At 42.0% G+C, this 20,780-nt stretch overlaps 1 protein-coding gene and 1 long non-coding RNA gene across 2 annotated transcripts; one reads left to right on the forward strand and one right to left on the reverse strand.

Annotated features, from left to right (window-relative positions):
- Positions 1–2,590: 2,590 nt before the first annotated feature.
- LOC122864106 lies at positions 2,591–6,867 on the reverse strand. Its single transcript, XR_006375145.1, has 2 exons — positions 6,739–6,867; positions 2,591–3,463 (listed from the first exon to the last, which is right to left on the reverse strand). It is a non-coding gene; the product is annotated as an uncharacterized LOC122864106 (long non-coding RNA).
- nr1d2b (nuclear receptor subfamily 1, group D, member 2b) lies at positions 6,865–19,878 on the forward strand. Its single transcript, XM_044171183.1, has 8 exons — positions 6,865–7,280; positions 10,080–10,313; positions 11,829–11,917; positions 12,544–12,688; positions 14,085–14,773; positions 15,695–15,880; positions 15,982–16,192; positions 18,143–19,878. Exons 1-8 carry the CDS (start codon positions 7,262–7,264, stop codon positions 18,337–18,339), a joined length of 1,770 nt encoding a protein of 589 aa, XP_044027118.1. The 5' UTR covers positions 6,865–7,261; the 3' UTR covers positions 18,340–19,878.
- Positions 19,879–20,780: the final 902 nt, after the last annotated feature.

A 20,780-nucleotide genomic window follows, 5' to 3' on the forward strand; every position in this document is an offset into this window, starting at 1 on the left:
TATTGAACTTATATTCATCAGGTGGACACAAACACTACTCCAAATGACTGATAATGTTGCTGCTGGATGTGTAAGTAAGCAACTGTTTGCTAACACGTTTGCCATGTCAACTTAAAAGATTGTGTTCACAACTTGTTTCTGCTGTGGCCAAAAAATTAGTTATTGCAGGTTTAAAGGTGGTGTATGTGATTCTGGAGAAATCCAATACCACGACAAATACCATGATACAGAGCGAACAGCAACACAGCAAGTAATGTGACTAACGTTAGCTAGGTTGTGGGTTAGCAGACTGTCGCTACAGCTGCTGCTGCGAAGCTAACAGCCAGAGAGGACGAGACGGTTTCCCAGAGCCAGCACAGCAGCTCCAGACAGCGAGACTCACAACTCTCCTGCTACTGTAGCTAACATCACAACAGCAGCATGTCTGGGCAAACTAGAAAGTAAGCTGAATGTCCGTGGGCAAGTCATTTAACGTTACCTGACGCACAAATCGTGGCTGGAATAGTGCTGTGTGGCCCGGTCCGAGCCGCTTTGTTTGTTTCCCATTAGCAGAGCCAGGGCTGAGTACGAACAGCACACACACTGAACAGACAGCTAGCGGACTGTCTGTTGCTGAATATGACAAAAAGACATGTACTGGATTACAATCGCATACCCCACCTTTAAGGTTGTGAATGAGTTTGACGTGGACAGGTTCTTTACATGAAATTTCTATATAAAATATTTCAATAAATATGAGAGCTGAGGAATAAACGCTGTCATGACTATTTTAATATACAGTGTATATAGGGCATTTGCTCTATGCTCTATGATCTATCACAGAGCATCGGTTAAACATCATGATGGCTGAGTCAAAGTTGAACTTTATTCGTTTAAACTAATAAATACAATTTTATTCATTCAGAATCTGGTAAGTGTTTTTGTGACTTCCTGTATATACTGGGAAGGCTGCTGGAAACCGACAGCTTTGTGTCACTTCCCCCGGCTGCCGCTGCCTGATCTCGTCCACTTTCCAGTCAAGGCGAAATTCTCAAATGAGCTTAATTTGACTTGTCATGGTAGGAAATGATGACATTAATGGCTCTGTATTCAAGCCTTCCAGTAAGTTGTGACTGTGTGACAGTGAGCCAGCATAAACGATACCAGGATCCTGACACTGAAGCAGCTAAATGGAACTCAGCCATCATTCATTTTATTATTTACACGTGTGCTTTTCTTACTGTCACATGTCAAAATGTCTTTGTGAAAAGCACCTATACTTATTAGTAGGATCAATTCATTGTTGGTTTTGGTCATTTCATGGGATTTGTTGCCAATAAGCCAGCCTTCTCCCGTTTACTTAAAGTAATGTTATTTTTAACAGAAACATGTAATCTTATATATTATACTTGCATTAGCTCTGGAGAGTACTTTTGAAATCGAGGATGGATCAAATGACGTATTGTTACCAGTTATAATGTACAGTAATAATGAATAATGATGTCTTAAGTTTTATAAGCAAAATGTTCCTCAGAGATACTGCAGTTAGATTTATCCACAGCTTTGTCTGGAATCTAAAGATTAGTCTGCTGCTCTTAAGGGTTAAATGATTCTTTCACATATTAATCTAACCCATAAGAAATTCCTTACATGTCTCATATTGGTGGAACAATACATTATTCCTGTTCTTCAAGCTTGGCCTGTATTAGTGAACATTTAAGTCATGTTCACTGTCATGACAATTACCTGCTAACGGCTTGTTTGGCATGATCCTTTTATTGTAGCCTAAAGTCAAGGGAAGCGTTTTCCCTCATTTTTAACCTTTATTTAACCAGTGAAGTACCACTGGGAGCAATGCTCTCTTTTTCAGTAACACTCTGTTCACACTCCCATAGTTACACACATTCACATTTGGAAGATGCCTAGTACAACCATAGTCTAATCGGTTGGCTGCTAAGCAGCTCCACTGAAGTGGTTTAGGGGTTAGGGGCACTGCTCTTTCACTTTCCTCACCTAGATTCTTAGGCAGTGACCTCATTTAGGTCATTTAGGCCTGAAGGTAGAAGCTCTTCCTGAGCCTCTCAGTGCTGGCCTGGTGTATCCGGTAGCTTCTTTCCCACTGCAGCAGGGAGGTTGGGATCCTTAATGATTGTTCTAGCCTTATAAATTCCTCAGTATTTGAAGGGTTGCCAGGAATTTCCTCAACCTTCTGAGGTGAAACAGTCTCTGCCTTGCCTTTGGCACCACTGAGCCAGTATGCAGTGCCCAGGTCAGGCCCGCTGTGATGTTGACAACAAGGTACTTGAAGCTGTCAACCCTCTCCACCGAGGACCCATTGATATTAAGGGGCGTGCAGTTCCTTCCCTGCTTCTTCCCAAAGTCCACTATCAGCTCCTTAGTCTTGCTGACATTCAGGAGTAGGTTGTTGTCCTGACACCAGCGGGTCAGGTCCACTACTTTCTTCAGGTAGGCCTTTTCATTGTTATGTGTGATCAGGCCCTCCACAGCTGTGTTGTCAGCAAACTTGATGATAGTGTTGAAGTCGAAAGTGGCTCAAAACGGGGTCAAAACACATTCCTGGGGTGCTCCGGTGTAAAGGATGAGGGTGGCAGAGGTGTGTCCACCCACCCTCACCACCTGGGGTCTGCCTGTCAGGAAGTCAAGTATCTACATGCACAGTGAGGTGTTTAATCCCAGGTCCTTGAGCTTTGAGACGAGCCTGGAGGGAACTATGGTGTTGACTGAACCGCAGTCAATGAACCGCAATCTCACATAGCTTCCTTTCTTGTCCAGGTGAGAGAGGGTGGTGTGGAGGATGTGTGCTATGGCGTCTTCCGTTGATCGGTTGGGACGGTAGGCAAACTGTAGTGGCTCCAGTGTGCTGGGTAGTGAGGAGCAGATGTAGTCCTCGTCCAGCCGTTCAAAGCACTTCATCACAACAGAGGTGAGTGCCACTGGGCAGTGGTCATTCAGGCAGGCTGGTCTTATGGGTATGACAGACTGAGCCAGGGACAGGTTGAACATCATTGTGACCACCAGCGCTAGTTGGTCAGCACATAGTTTGAGCACTCGCCCACTGATACTGTCTGGTCCTGCTGCTTTCTTGGTGGAAAGCCCTCCGGACGTCATGCTCAGAAAGCGTGATAGGTTTGAATGGTGCACCCACCCATCCATTAAACTCTGCTTAAGCAGTTTTTGCTTGTTTGCTGCCGATGGCCTCACAGCGAGCATAAAAGTTGTTTAGCTCACTTGCTAGAGATGCATCTACACTCGGGGGCTTGTAATCTGTCAGTGTTCTTAGACCTTGCCACGTGCTTCTGGGATTGCCCTCCTAGAAGTTTAGTTCCACTTTCTTCCCGTAATCCCTTTTTGCTTCCTTCTTACAGTGTAGCTGCTTTATAAATGTCCATGTTTCCAGACTGCAGCTCTAAATTGTAGGCTGTAGTGCGTGCGTTTATGGCATCCCGGATGGTTCTGGTAATTCCTACTTGAGAGGAAAGAACTAAGTGGTCTGTATTTGTACTCCAAAAAACATCAAGTAAAGACAAACAAAACAACTTAACTTGAACTTAAATAAGTATCAACACACACTCTTTTTCAAAGTAAAAACTGAGAATATGGGTGAAAATGTGTAAAGTTTTGCTTTGCGTTGCACTGACGTCAGCCTCTGATGTTGAAAAAAAGATAAAAATAAAAAGCAAAACATAAAGCAAAACTGCATTTAGCGGGTAAAACCGCTTCACTGGATGGAACAGCCAATCAGAGCTCTCGCTAACATTTTGGAATTGTTTTCAAGGAATCACTGGTATACAGTAGTTATTATGAACAATTAGGAGTGTATTGGAGATTGGCGGCCTTTTCTGGGGCCAGGTAGATAAAAGTCTGTGTAGTGTAGTTCATGATTAAGACAGAAATATACATACACACTCTTTTTGTCAGATTTACAAAGCTGAACATATGCATGTGCCTGATTTCCAGTCCCACAGTCAGCCATGGATAGATGTAGACACACTTAAATCACATTTGCATATCAAAATACACAGCTGTGGCTATGTTTCTTTTTGATCTCCACCTTATTATATCACCCATGATCGCTCAAGAAAACCACATGTTCGCATGGTCTTAATGTGTTAGGTGCATTTCACTTAATGTACAGGTAATGGTGTATGCATGTTTTTATACGTTGTTTATACCTCGGGCCCCTGGAGTCTACATCGCACTTTACATTTTGTGCCACCAGGTCAGATTTAGCTGGAAATCTGCTGGATTCTGGCACAAAATAGTAAGATGGTGCTGTTCTTCAAGTATAAATGTAGCGATTATAGCTTGTAGAATTTCTGTCAAAAGGAGAACGAGGCAGGATTTTGAGATTTGACCGAGAACACAAACAAAATGACAATGATTAATGAATATTTCTTTTCTATTTTGTGTGCTGTTACTATTTATAATTGCAATATATGTATGTCCTTTCACTGTCCTACAGGAATATGAGACTCTGAGGCTCCACAGGGATCAATAAAGTGTTAAGAGTATCTTACTTTGTTATGTTAACTACTACTGAATGAATTCACTGGGTCATAGTGACAACATATTCTAGTGCTTAGCTAAAATAGTGTTTCCCTGACCTAAAGAGTGAAAGGGTCAACTGAGAACATGGAAGGGCGGAGTGATCATCTCTCACATTACTCCCTCTTTATTGTCTGTCCATACGGGAGAGACAATAAAGGGGCAGCAGTAATCCTTGACCTACCCTGTAAAAATTCCTAAAAAAGAAAGTGGAGAACGGTATGGCACAGCATGGGATAGCTTACTCCTAAAAGGTTTCATTGTAGTAACTGAGGAAACATTAGCTGGTACTGAGAGTGCCTTGGGAAATGCCTGGTGCTACATATTTGTGTGGAGCTGGGTAGGAGGGAAGCTTTTCCATGTCATGTTAACCCAGTAAGAATTTAGTGTGGGGGAGAATGGCTTGAACGCCTCATGACATTTAGCCTCATATATCTTATTTAAACAGTATCCATTGCCAAATACTGGTGTGTTTGCAAAGTTATCTCACATGATACAAATAACACAAACTACTGAAACATGTATTACAGTGCAGCCCTCAGACGGTGAATTTGAATGTGTTAATTAGAAAGTTAAAGGAAATAATTGATGTCCATTAGATTTTAAAGGGATGTGTTGTTTTGCTGAGTCAGGCTTTAATGGGGGGTTTAAATATCCGCTTATGGTGATCTGCATGATGTTTCAAATGCTTTTAACCCTTCCAAGGATGGAATTCAAATATTGTAAAGCTGCACTGATCCATATTTTTTTAATTACAAATAGATCAAATGACCATGTGTAATGTCAAAAATTCAATTCAGTTATTTCAGTTTTATTTATATAGCGCCAATTCATAACAGAAGTTATCTCATTGCATGTTTCCTATAGAGCAGGTCTAGACTGTACTCTTAATATTATTTACAGACACCCAACAAATCCCACCATGAGCAAGCACAAGATGTTGCTTGTAGTGATGAATCCACAGAGAATTATTAACTCTGCAGTTCTCAGCTCTATGGAACTTTTTTTTTTTTTGCCTCTTTTAGCTCTTTGTTTTGGATTTCCAGCCCAAAAGTCTGCTCTCATCAACCTCACTTCCAGCAGCTCACCTGCTCAGCACCAAACAGCAGACAGACCAGCTGGTGAACACAGTGGAGCATTTAGCAGCTAAAGAGCCACATATTTTTCTCAGGAGTTGGTGGAGACAAAAACTGAGCTAAAAGGAGAGTGTATGTTGGACTTAAGGTGTGTTCAGGTGCAAAGCAAAGTGAATTTTCACTATGGTCATTTCCGCGCTCATGCAGTCCGTGTCGAATCCCCCAAAGATCTAAGGTACAGATTGTACAGACGTTAACTGTAAGCTAACCAGAAACGGACCGACCGACCGTGAGTATGAGAGTGAGAGTGTGTGTGTGTGTGTGTGTGTGTGTGTGGCAGCTTAGATTCTGACTGATCTCAGAACTCACCAGGAACTCCAGCTCTTTTTGTTATTTCCCTGCAGTCTTTTTTCGTCTCGCCCCTGTACGTTTATAAGGCAGATTCATAAAGCCTCGGGATAAGTGCAAATTTTTTGCGCAAGTTAAAACATTTTCAATTTTTCATCTTTCCTTGACGCCCACACGTCCAAGACGCGCGCCGCTGCGGTCTGAACGCAGTTAAAACACCTTGTTTTGTCTGACCAACAGCCAAAACCCCAAAGATAGTACGTTTTCAAGAGAAAAGCAGCAGATTCTCACGTTGGAGAAACTGGAAGAGACATACTTATATATATTTGGCATTTTTGCTTGAAAATGACCGAAGCGATTAATCGACTGTCAAAATAGTTACCGATTCATTTTCTAGTGATCAACTAATTGATTAATCAACTAATGGTTTCAGCTCTACTTTCCACTGATTTTGTTTGCAATTGCGGCACCTCTAAAATGTGCCTCACATTCTGTCTGAACACAACGCCACACTCGTCAGGGTGACGTCTGTGTAGGAAAAATGTGTTTTGTAATGTTAAAAAGGTATACTGCCATATACATATAAAGCAAACGAGAGGAAACATTTACTTATTACCAAATATTTTGTCAGACATTCTTCAGTTAACCTTTGCCCTCCTTTAATAAAAAGTACATGAACAAATTTGGATTCAGACCAAACTACGATAACATACCTATACTAGAGTATGCTGCTAAGTACTTGTCTTTTTTGGACACAGGATGTACTTACCAACTGTCTTTGTTCACTTTGATCAGTGAAAGTATGTCAGTGGGTTACATTGACACCAGTGCAGGGCTGCAGGGAAGGAGGAGCCCATGAACTGGGTCACATGGTTGCACACTGATCGCTACTCCAAACAGTCACTGCAAAACCAGTCCTCCACACCGCAGGAGTTGCGCGTTTGTCGCAGCTTTCCCCCCGCAGAGTGGAACACGGCAGAGGCTATTTCTAGATGCAGCCGGACGAAAAACTGCCCTTTCGGCGTCGTTGAAAACTTGCTTGTTTCGGTTTGATATGTGACATTATTTCTCCCTGTGTAGTTATATCTTCGCGTGTCCGTCACTGACAACCGACCGCAGTTTTTACGGTCTTTACCGGGTTTAGGTGTCGTTAATTTAAATGTTGTAGTATTAGCAGCCAGTTTCCCAACCGGGAGCAATCAGCGACTTCACAGTTGCTGAACACTAAAACAGAAAAACGGCTTCAGCACCGAGGTAGCAGAGGAGGAGGAAAGCCCCCAAACTCATAGGATATGGAGTCGACCAAAGCTGGTAAGTGTGCATGAACCCTAATATAAATGACAATAGCTGCTGCTTGTTGCAATGGGCTTAATATTGTGGCCGCATCCTGCTCTTAGGTTCAGTGAAATTACGTTTTGTTAAAGTACCACGACTAGCATAATGAGGGCACGTTCTTGTCTTGTGTTTTGAACAGTCTTTACATTCTGACGAAGCACTTTAAAATGTTAAAGGTCGCAGCTGTACTGGCGTGTAAAGATTAAACTAGGTTAGGAGTGCCGACGGGCTGTTATCAAGTAGATAGCTTCAGCAGCACTGCAGTCGTCTCTTCTCACATGGACCCGTCAGCCTAGCCATGTGCACCTGTGTTTACGCTTCCCGTGCGTCGCCGCTCATTGGCCGAGTGGCGCCGTGACGTCGCCATTGCATAATTCCTCCCATGAAGATGGTGTGTGGTCTCGCCGCGATACACGTGAGGTATCTCGCAGCGGCTCGCGGTGACCCAGTTTTCCCTGGGAAAGAACATGCTTGCTCCACGTGGGGGCGTGTTGGAAAAAAACGTCTAAAGTTATGGTGCATTCAGGGCCCATGGGATACACAACCCTCTCGGTAGATTATGCAGTGTTATTCAGGGCCTTTAGCTGAAAAATATTTGTAGAAATTACATGCAACTCAGTTTTCATGTGTTAATATATAATCTGAGCTCTGGTTTTAATATTGACATTGTTTATTCAGTGAACTCATAATAATAATAGAAATAGTTTGTGTAAAGTGTTACATTACCTTTTTTGAAAAAGTCAGTTTATGACCACTGCTAGCAACATCAAATAACGGGACACAAATGGCTTCAATTCTCCAGTATATTTGGTTTAACTAACTAGACCAGCAAGTTTCCCATTGACTTGAAATGTTGATATTTCCCATGGGACTTGAATGCAGCACTTTTTTTCTGTATTCAGTTTTCCAGCTTTGCCAAGTTGGATAGAATAAACCTAAACAAGTTTGGCGATTTGATCTTCACTTGGAAGAGACAGCCTTTTTAATATCAGATAAAGCCTTTTTAATATCACTACACTACACGTGATTCATGGTATTATTCTGAAAAACATACGTGGAAATTCTGATTTCCTGTTCGGAGACGTTTTTTCAAATGTTCCACGATATCTAACACACGGAAATATAATGATAACGAGTATTTTGAAAGAGACTTGTTTTATGTCTGTAATGACACCCTGTTCTTGAAATGTTGCGTGAGAAAATGTTATGTCGTTGACTTTGTTGAAGTGGGCCTTTAACTGGGTCACAACTGATGGCTGAAGACAACTTTTTTCATGGTATCTGTCCAATACTGCTGCAACATTACAATGTAAGGAATGCAGTGGCTACTTACTTGAGATGAAATGTAGGCTGTCCCTTACATCAGTACATGTTCAATCAGGTGAAATAAAATCGACCCATTTAGAATGTGATTGGGCACTAGATCCGTTTGTTAAGGAGCCTGTATATGTGAATGGCTGCAGGGACGGGCCAGACTACCTACTACACACACCCTTGTGAAGCTGACATTATGTAATGGCTGTTACCTAATCATTGAGACTGGCAGGGGAAGAAATCAGGTCAGCCTATGTTGAGGGGGAAAAACAGGCTCAGCAGCAGCCCGTCTGCTCGGCTCCGACTGGCTGAAGAAGCTGATGTCGTATTATTATCTGCTCTCTTTATGTTAAGCTCGTTGGTTCCACAGCAAAACCGCCTGGAGCTGGTCGTAGCTCCAGTTCCATTTAATTTGAGGGAGTAGCAGGGAGTTGACACCACGACAGGACAGACAAAGAAAAACGTGCCACCTACAGAAACTTGAATATCATCAACAGAAAATGAAAGGATTAAGATGGCACAGTGCTGGACACAGTATTTAGCAGACTGGTGATCACTGGGAAATGTGGTGCTAAAACACCATAGAACCAAAAAAAGAGAGAGAGAGAATTCCATGAGATTAACAAGAAGACAAATTTGATTTTGTTGCTTCCTTCCTTTTGTTACCATGGTAGAAATTAAAGATGAAGTGAAATTAAAGGATAAGGCTAGTGTTATTTTCTATTTTTCTTGTCAACAAATTCCACGAAAAAACCAAAGCCAACAATGTGCTAGTCTGTTTCTCAGTATTTTCTGACTTCCCTGTCCCGTCTGCTGGACTCAGCCCCGAGCCCGATGGTTCATACTGAAGACGAAATCTTACAAATATGTAGTTTTATTTATAGAAAGACTTAGTAATTTCCTAAAACAGCTGGTCATTGTAGTTTTTTTTTTTTTTTAATCAAATGTTATTCAAACAGGAGGAAAGAGTGCATGTGTTGGAATATTTTCCGCAGCTGATTAATGCACATTTGTTTAGTGAGTGTTTAGGGGCAGCAGGACATTGTATGAGGGACTGAGTCACAATAAACTACAGTGTGTGTTCATGGTAATGAAGGATCATGTGACCCAGTGCAACAGTGTGGCTCATTGTGTTTTTAATAGTTTTTGGACAGCAATGGAGCTCTATAGCAAAGAGGAATAACATATATTTTTTGGATATTTTATATATTTGGATAACACACACAGTACTTGTTACTGGGATCCATTCATTGTTGGTTTGTCTTTTCATGGGATTTGTTGACAATAAGTAACCTATAGTATCGTATCCTTATCTTTTTAAGGTACGAAATTAAAGCTGTATTTAAAAAGAATCGCATTAGATGAATCACAATACACCTGACATGGATCTCTGCACAGTGTTGAGTTGTTGCTGCAGTCCGTGACATCACAGCCCATTTTCTCCCTGCCGTTGTACACCAGGAGGCGTAATAGCCTACATCAGCTCGTCCAGCTCTGGCTCTAGCCCAGAGTCGTGCCACAGCGACTCCTCCAACGGCAGCTACCAGTCGTCCTCCCCGCCCCACGGCTCCTCGCCCAGCCGCCACCAGCTGGGTCAGCCGGCTGACCCCGCACTTCCCGCAGCTGGCCAAAACCTTCCATTAACTCAGAAAAGCGGACGCTCCTCCTCCTCCACTGCAAAATGTGGCATCACAAGTAAGATGGTCACTCCATTTTGTGTTTTGAGAAGCTGACTGTACTAATCTCATCGGTGTTTTTTAACTTTCAGCAAACTGAGAATGTGAGAGTACTTCTTTTAGGTAGTAGATTTTCCTATATTTATAGAGGTTGACCCTGCATGCACATCTTTATGCGTTGTTGGAGACCAGAAGTGGTTTATTCCAGTGGTGGACAGTTGCCCTTATGACCATCAGACAAGCATTGAGCCAGTTAATATTGAATTTTCTCAAACTTTGAGTCAGCAGAAAAACTTATCAGGATCCAGCGAAGAAAATTTGAGTGTTAATTTTGCTGTAGCAATAGGGTTGTAGCAGAATTAAAGGACCACACCAGTGGTTTTCATTAACATAAAACAAATAAAAAATGACACAGAAATGACATTATTGCCAACCATTTGTCAAAGCAAAGCAAGATTCTATTGATTTCTGATCTTCAAGGTTGCTGGTTTCAGCTAATTATAGTGCACAATGAAAATTGTCCCTGAATGTACCAGCAGTGAGGGTTTTCAGAACAGCCCCTATTCAGCACTGCCCTACTCCATGGTGCCCATTTACTTTAAGTGGTAAAAAGCAGCTGTTATGATTTACCCCTTCCAAGGCACTGCAAGTTGATTTTAAAGTGTACTGAAAAGAAAAGCCAATGAAGCCAATGCTTCCCTGGAAACAGAGAAGGAAGCAGGACTTTAGAAATAGTGAGGTATGTCAATGCAGCCACCCTCCCTCTAACCTTTTTGTTAGTTTTTCATTTCCTTTCCTCATTTCCATATTTTTTAAATGTTCTTATTTTCTTAAGTTATTTGTTCAGTTATATTTACTGTGAATTATATCTCTCAACACGAAGTTTAAAGGCTGTTTCAAAGCCTTCTCTTCACTACCAGAATAACACATGAGTGTGTGTGTGTGTGTGTGTGTGTGTGTGTGTGTGAGAGAAACATTTCACACATGAAATGTCCCCAAAACCACACAAACTCCCAGTATATATGAATTCATCACATGTGAAATGCTGTTTGATAGGTGAAAAACCACATTTGCCTTTATCTGAATGATCACATGTGAAACGGCGTTGCACATGTGATGTTACATGTGAAATATCTGAAACGTGTGAATTTTCCACGTGAGATGGTGCTCCACATGTAAAATGTGTTTTACATATGATACGAGTGCTTTTTTTGTCAGGCTAAATATAGTATACAGTCTAAAATACTGAAATTATGAATAAATAAGTTTTTAATTGCATAAAAGAACTCCCTGCACATTGTTAAAATCCCCAAATTCACTGAAATGAATACAGAGGACATGACCTCAGTGTCCTCGATGGTAGCTACGGCCCTGGCTGGAATGGAGGAAATCACTCTGAATACTTATATTGCACTCTGGAAAATGGTTGGTAGGAATACTTAAGTTGAGGTGCTAAAGCATGCACAATCACTGGTGTTTTCCTTTTTTCAGACGAACTATATGTGTAATAACAATATATTTTTGTATCACTCAGAAATCAACGGCCTGGTGCTGCTGTGTAAGGTGTGCGGCGACGTGGCCTCTGGTTTCCACTACGGCGTCCATGCCTGCGAGGGCTGTAAGGTGAGGGTTGAGCTCGCGCTCGCGCTCGTCGCAGCCCCGCGCTGGCATTTGTGCGCACGGAGCAGAAATGCTCCCTCGCGAGGATGCTTTTTCCGCTCGCGGATACTTTCCTGTGTGCTCGTATCACGTGCACGCACCTGGATGGATACGTGCACGGGTTTTGAGACTAATTAAACGCCATAGCAGTGAGTTTGGGCTGTAGTTGAAGTGGGTCACCGCCGGCATAGCCATCTGTACAGCTGCAACCAGAGCCTCAGTGGAACTAGTTCACTCTCCCCGTATTTATATTAGCTGCCCCTCATACTTCACATTGCTGTGTGGCCTAGTTAACTGTGGGGAGCAAACACACCACAGTACGCCTTAGAGGAGGAACACACACACGTTTTAGACCGCTGCGTTAGTTAGCCAGTATTATACAGTTTTACTGGAACCCAGAACTGCAAGAAATTCAAATAATTTGAGTGTTATTGGACAAGAGGATGCAAACATTTAAAGGTGGTTATTTGAATTTGAATAAAAGCTGTGCCAGTCTAATTTTGACATGTCCACACAGTTATCTCCCCCCTCTCTGTGACTTGGGCGACCCGTGTCATCACAGCGTGCTGTTTCTTTGTGAACACACACAGGGCTTCTTCAGGAGGAGCATCCAGCAGAACATCCAGTATAAGAAGTGCCTTAAGAACGAGAGCTGCCCCATCATGAGGATCAACAGGAACCGCTGCCAGCAGTGCCGCTTCAAGAAATGCCTGATGGTGGGGATGTCCCGAGACTGTGAGTATCCGTAGTAGTTACTGTCAGGCTCATTAGAGCAACGCTCACCCACCTGTTTTTCCGCGTATTTTCAATTTGCGCCGAAAATTCAACAAATAAATAAATGAAATAATTGCAAAAAAGTTTTTACGCTTGGCTGAGGTGGAAACGGTGGTTTATTGATAAAAGCAAAATGCGACAGTGCAGTGGAAACAGACTGAACGAATAAATCATGACACGAAGCATGTGACGTCCACTGAAGAGATGAAGACATCAGATCTGTGTGGAGCTGTAGACATTTAAAAGCAAGGGTAACTTCCTTTACAGTATAATCGGCAAACAAAGGATTACCCTCAATTTGATAACAATATTACAAGTATACAACTACAGATATTTTGCGAATTATTTATTATTTAACAATTACCAAACACTGTCAGTGTATTTAAAGGGCTACTCCAATGATTTAGTATTGCACTGCCATAACGCTGGGGGATATGGAGAATCAAAGTGTTCAAAATTAAATAAGACATTATGAATAAACACGCACAAAATACATTATATAAGCATGAGAAAGCGTGAAATAATCCTATACATTTTTAAAACCTGGCTTAATATTATTAAATATATTTGAACTATTGTGGAAATAGGTAAGATGAAATAACATCTCATAAAGATGAGTCTTAAAAATATCATATTGGATTATTTCACAATTTTATGTTACATCCTAGATTTTGTCTGTATTCATTTGAATATTAATTTTATAATGTTTCATTTATTTAATATTGAACTCTTTTTGGGTCTCCATAGGGGGACTCACAAGAGACAGATTTAAAAAGAATATTCCAAGTTTATACAGCAGAAGCCAGGATATTTAGATTTTGAATTCCATAGTTAAAGCCTACATTTCCCATGATTCAACTCGATAGCGTACTTTACATTCCTGCCTGGCAAACTGCCGCGCCTCTCAAACACTCTGCCCCCAGTTTGTAATGCAGACTCTCTTTCATAAATTGGTAGTGTCTGAATTCAAGCTGAGGTAACAACTGATGACATCAGAATGACATCACCAGGATTATTTTTTCAGACTTGACGCTCCTCCTGAGGCACAGAAGACATTTTTTCAGAAATGTTTACACAGGCTGAGTCGTATTCCTCAAGACTAGTAAACTGGTCTTGATGTGTAAAACCGATGCAGTGCGCCTTTAATAACGTGCATATGGTGCTTGCAGTGTCGTATGTGCGTCACTTGAAGCAAACTAACCCAGCTCAGGGTGAAAGGGTGGGTGAATCAGCGGGTGGGATTTCTAACTGCATTACTGCAGAATAAAAATTGATCACATGACTCATCACTGCCTAACTTATAACTCTGAAAAATAAAGGTGAATCCTTCTGAAATGATTCTCCCCTCGCTGTTTAGCTGTGCGCTTTGGCCGTATCCCCAAGCGGGAGAAACAGCGCATGCTGCTGGAGATGCAGAGTGCCATGAACAACATGATGAACAACAGTCAGCTGCACAGCCAGCTGGACAGCAGCCAGACGCTACCTATCGGCAAAGCGCTGCCGGCCAGTGCCACAGAACATACCTCCGAGGACGCCGGCCCCGTCCCATCCAGCCAATCAGACTCCAGCTCTGACCCTGAACCCACCGTGGCCATGGACACCAGTCCCAGCTCGGCCTCGCCTAGCACGTCAGACAGCGGGGAGGAGGAGGTGATTGGCTCGGTGACCAGGGCCCACCAGGAGACCTTCATGTACAACCAGGAGCAGAGCAGCCTGACAGCAGAAGCCCCGCCCCCCACGGGCTCCCTGAACAGTGGCCCTGCCAAAAACATCACTAACCACCGGACAGAGGAGCAGCAGGATGCCTGGAACCACCACAACAACATGGTCACCGTGGCAGCACAGGACCCCCCCTCCAGCCTGGGCCCCCAGGGTCAGGAGGACAACGCCACCACCAACCACTGCCCCTTCAGACTGTCCAGGAGGGCCGCCACCAGCCACTGTCCAGCCTACACATACGGAGCTTTCAGAGCCCCGTCCACAGAGGGCCCTGCCAACGGAGCCCACAGTGGGCCCCTGTGGAGAGGAGGCAACAGAATGCATCTGGTAAGATAAAAAGAGGCGGGAAAGGGCATCACCTTTTCAAACACAAAGCCAATTCAGCATGCTTTAATTAAAATATCATTTAGAAGTCAATGAGAATTAAAAATAAAATAAATTAGAATACAATTAGATAAAATAACAATAGACAAAATAGAATAATAGATAAGGGAAAGTGAAATAAAAGTTGTAGTTCAGTGTAGAATTAAATGGCCGCAGAAAACCTGAACACAGCATAGAAACCAATAACTGCTTCTCACTGAGAGGTTTGGAGAGTTCCTAACACTGAAGCAGTTCAGATGTGTATTTCTGTGTGGATCCTTTGAAACACAGGCAGTCAGCGCAGTGATCTGAGAACAGGAGTACTATGCACAGCGTTTGAAATGGTTCTGAATCAGCTGCAGCTGACTGATCTTGACCTGTAAAAACACCAGTGCAGTGGTGCAGCCTTCTAAAAATGTAAGTTTTTCTTGGTCTTGGGTCATAAACTTAAATCAGCATTAATGTACTTTTTTTGACCACTTGGGGGCAGCAAAACAAACACAACATCTGACATATTATCACCTTATACAATTGATATGGAAAACATCAAGCAGACAGAGCAACATTAGCATTCATTTGGGTTGGTGTTTCTGGTCTCCACCAACTCCTGGGGAAAATATCTGGCTGTGACAGTGGCGACTTTTCTTTGTACTGAATTTGACTAGAAGGTGTTTTTTATTGGGACGGACGTGACTCCATTTCAGGTTGTACAAACTTGGAACGCTGTCCAATTTCTGATTATTAGTGATAGCCCGACGGACAGACGTACTGTATCAGCCTCACCCTGATTTACTGTAGGCTATAAGCAGTCTGTGTCATGTTTTCCTCCAAACACACCTTTTTTCTTATTTGTCCTTATTCCACTGTCCTCTGTCCTGCTCTCAGGTTTGTCCGATGAACACGTCTCCCCATGTGGACCCTCACAAGTCTGGCCACGAGGTTTGGGAGGAGTTTTCCCACAGCTTCACCCCCGCTGTCAGGGAGGTGGTGGAGTTTGCGAAGAAGATCCCAGGCTTCAGAGATCTGTCCCAGCCTGACCAGGTCAGCCTGCTGAAGGCTGGCACCTTTGAGGTACACTATATTCTCCTAAGCCATGCGCTGCAGATGATTCTCACAGAGAGCTGATAGCAGGTGTCAGGACGGACTGACGGAGCGGTGTTTGTGTTCCACAGGTGTTGGTGGTTCGCTTTGCGTCGCTGTTCGATGTGAAGGACCGCACCATCACCTTTCTGGGTGGGAAGAAGTACAGCGTGGACACTCTGAGAGCCATGGGGGCCGGAGACCTCCTCAACTCCATGTTTGACTTCAGTGAGAAGCTCATCAACCTGGGCCTCAGTGAGGAGGAGATGAGCCTCTTCACTGCTGTGGTTCTGGTCTCTGCAGGTGCGTTCGTGTTCATTTCTTGTGCTCATTCTTTTTTGATTTGGCTAGAGCACTCCACCATTGTCACAGCAAGTACAATACAATGCACCTACCATTAATGTCCATGCCACAGACCAATATGGTGTTTGGATACCTGTATATTTGAATTAAAGCTGTTGATGGTCAATATTTTGATTAAATACAAATGTTGTATTGTGGCCATTGTCCTGCCAAACACCGCTGTAAATGGGCTTTTACATTGATGCAAGACAAATTCAGCTCTGGCACTGTGTGTGTCACTTTGCACAGTGTAGCAATCTTGAGGTGAGAGAAGAAAATAACTTGATAAAGTGTTTCCCAAACGTTTTGCCTCGTGACCCTTTTTAAAGCGATGCAATGCCAACTTGTGGCCCCTTGTCACATATGTCTCTGATTTGCGACCAGTTCGACCAAAGAACGAAGTTCCCTTCTCAGTTTGTCTCACTTTCAGAGTTTTTAGAGGCCTGAAGAAGTCAAACTCCCCAGTGTTTCACAACACAAAGCAAAGATTAGAGAGGTTTCTTTTCCTAATATCGTTAACCATCTCATGAACTCTCAGATTTAGCTTGTGGCCCTTGGGGGTCCAAACCCCAGTGTTGGGAACCACTGACTTGGTTGCTAGTAACTAGTAAGTTAGTTATACAACAAACATCCAACAAACCTGGCAGCTGAATCTTCAGGCCGACACTTTACCCCCAAATGTTTTAGTTCAGTCTCAGTATGAGCATTTGTTATTGTGTAGATCTGTAGGAACTTATTATTTGGGCCACCTTCAGTCACAGCATGAACAGCAAAATGAAGCCATTGGCTGCACTCACAAAGGTCAGCGTAGTTCTGGTTCAATTCCGACTTTGGGATGCAGCGTAGTGCAGGGTGTATCAGCACAGGACAGTCCTTACAAAAACACACTCCGCACATACTGACTGGGCTGCAACTAACAAAAAAAATAATAATAAGCAGATTAACAGATAATTAAAATAATTGATTACTGATTAATCGTTCATGCCAAAAATAGTGCAAACAATGCCTGTGGCAATTTCTCAGAGCCCAGAGTGACATCTTCAGGTTGCTTGTTTTGTTTGACCAACAGTCCAGAACACAAAGATATTCAATTTACTATCACATACGAAGAAGATCGGCAAATTCTTTAATTTGGAAAAACTGGAACTAGAGGATGTTTGGAATTTCTGCTTGAAAAATGACTGAAAATGTATAAAAATGTATCATAATAAAGTTGTCGTTCATTTTCTGTTGATGGACACATCTATTAATGAACTACAATAGTTTCAGCTCTCGCATACACAGTACTGGAGGAGCCACATATTTATTTGCAATAATGTGAACACAAGTTAAGGACTGCTACTTATTCCCTTAATGAAATAATGAATATGTGAAAAAATCAGAAATTACATGTAGAACCACCATGGTACACAAACCATAAATGTATTCATCTGATATGTCACACTTTTTATGATGAAAAGACATCAAGATTCAATCAGGATTATGGGGTTTATGCTTTTATTTTGAAATAAAAATAATACTTATCATTCTTAGTTCATACATACTTACAAAATAATCACAACTCAAGGGCCACTTACTAGCTTTTTTCTGACCTTTCAACTGGAGGTGAAATCCTTAGTAAAAAGGACCTTATGTTGTGATTGTGATTCAACGTTTTTGTTAGATCGAGGGGAGATTGTCTGCGAGTTAATTGATCACGGTGCTAAAATGGGTCGCCAAGTAAAGTGTGTGTGTGTGGGGGGCGCCGACGCATGTTATGCAAATCAACATATTTCCTTAATCGATGATGTTGATGAGTGACATCCATCTTTTTTATCTTACTCTGAATAAGCTTATTTCCCGATTTTTCATACGTGAATACAGAATGTATGCCATCTCTCAACCTAACACTGTGACCGTCCATTCTTCCAGATCGTTCAGGCATAGAGAACGTGAACTCGGTGGAGGCCCTGCAGGAGACGCTGATCCGCGCCCTGCGAAGCCTCATCACCAAGAACCACCCCAACGAGTCGGCCATCTTCACCAAGCTGCTGCTCAAACTGCCCGACCTGCGCTCGCTCAACAACATGCACTCTGAGCAGCTGCTGGCCTTCAAGGTCCATTCCTGAGGTTTCCTCTAGTACTTGACACCCGACACAAACTATAACGGTCTGTGACTGGACCTGGAGGCCCACACAGACCAACCAGCTCCGCCTCACCTCCCAACCACACCTGCACCTCCACACTTCTCCCGTAAGGCTTTGGGTTCTGTTCCTTCAGTCTCTAAATTGAACTAAAGCTTAAAACTGACATTTAAAGGGGGAAGAAGACCATAAAATGTTCTTGTACTGTAGGGCGTAACTGCCTGTGTGATGGTAATGCATACATACAGACACACTGATTGATGTATATGTTTCTTGTGTTTGTGTGTAGCATACTGTATGTTTGCAACTGTACAAACATTAGAAGCACTTTTCTGTATAGTGTAGACTGCTATTTTTGCATTCATAGTGCAATATGTGACTGCTTTTTGATTTGAGCTGTCTAGTGAGGAGTCATGAAACTTGTGTGTACTTTTCAGTGGCACACGTTAATTTGAATAGGTGTCGTGCTCATGTGATAAGGGGGAAGTTGCAAACCGAACCCCCGGACGCTGAATGACAGATGAGGTAGAATTCTCTTTTTAAAAACAAAAGAAAGCCGACGACAATGAGAGGAATGTGGACGTAAAGCTGCTAAAGAGTCCCAGCTTTCCAGTTTGGTCACCAGAGAAATTAGAGGATGTTGTTTAGTTTGAATGAAATAATCAAAAGAAGGCGGTCTTATGTCAGGCTTTTCATGCAGTTGTTTACGTGCTAATGCTGTGTTTTTGTCAGTTTGGATCATTTTATAAATTATTTGGGCATTGTGACAAATCAAATGTATCAGTGTGACTAGTGCTTGCTGATTTCTACACACGGATCATTGGAAATGGAGAAACACTGAACCAATGAAATCAAAATCTCGACTTGTTTGAACATCTTGGAGATACATTTCCTCTTCCTCTTCTCTTATATATATTTTTCCTTTTAAAGAAGAAAAAAAAAAAAGATTTCTGAGATCCCGGTGCCTCAATCTCCCTCGGGATCAATAAAGTATCTATCTATCTATCTGTCTATCTGTCCTGTGTGTCCCAGGTCGTGTTGAGTTTCCTACCTGCTAAGCAGTTCAGATACTTGATGTTTCTGTCGGACACTGGACGGCAGAGAAAGCATCTCGCAGTCACCAGCAACTCCCACATGCTTGAATAAACTCCATTTCTGTTTTACAGACTTTAGCTGAGTGTAGTTGAACTGAATAGGTAGGACTATTCCACTTAAAATGATTGTAATATCACTGAAGTGATTGTAATTTAAAGAAATTAGCTGAGTCGAGGTGACGGCTGAGTTGCTGGTGTTCAGATATTTTGGTGACGCCATCTTTTTGTTCCCTGTCGGTGAATTCAGAATGTCTGGCCTTTTTAAAATCCAGAGCTTCTGTCATTGTGTTAACATTGCTGACATGTGGTTCTGTTCTCCTCTGTGAAAGGATTGCAGTATGCATAGATTTCTATATAAATATATACATACTGTCATACATACATAACTGTATAGATGAATATATCTGTATAAATAAATTTTATAAATGCAGTTCATGTTGTGAAGTGATTATTTAATGTGTCTGGTTGTATGTATAATAAAGTTAAGTAGAAAATCTGGGTGGTATTATACACTTAACTGAAAATGATTTCCTAACTGAGTTTTATTTGAAGCCGTCTGTGTTGACTCTGTTCTTAAATCAAGCTTTCCGCCTGTTGAGTTTGGCTCCACAGAGGCCTGAGAGCAGTGAACACAAACCTTTAAACGCAAGGCCGATAACAAAACTGCACTAAAACTACAGCTGTTGCTATAATATCAAACATTAATTCATATTTGATTCACTATAATAACCAAGCAATAAATTTACAGCTGCCCGAAAGCTTTACTGTACATTGTGCTCATTTTTTATTTTGGCCATTTAAGAACACTTTAGATTTTAACTGCGTCCCAACTTTTTACCACACACTAATTATATGTTCGTATGTGCAATATGTATATACTAGTCTCTATAATCTTCTGTTTGTGCGGTCAGAGACGAATCAAACCATTTTAGACTAACAGGAAATGATGCAGTAAGTTCACCATCAGATGGCAGTCCAACTGTGACTTTAGAAAGCCAGAGCTAATTAAACGTAAAGAGAAAGCAAAATGTCTTTCTAACGCTTTAATGTTTACTATGTAGTATGGAAATGGGACACAGCGTTCGGCTCCTAAATGAACTGTGAGGTGCAGAGGCAACGTTTTTGTTTCCTGAACTCCTTAATTCAAAATTAATTTATCAGTATAAGCAGTGCCAGTTTCCACTATAACAGATTTTCTATTTTCTCACCACACACATCAAAACACATCAATATCGCAAACTATTTTCTTGTAATTACTCAAACTCTTGTATGCGTGGCATATTGGATACAAACAATCATACATTAAAATGAGCACAACTCATGGTGGTCATG

Source organism: Siniperca chuatsi, linkage group LG17, assembly GCF_020085105.1.
Source record: "Siniperca chuatsi isolate FFG_IHB_CAS linkage group LG17, ASM2008510v1, whole genome shotgun sequence".
NCBI classification, from domain to species: Eukaryota; Metazoa; Chordata; class Actinopteri; order Centrarchiformes; family Sinipercidae; genus Siniperca; species Siniperca chuatsi.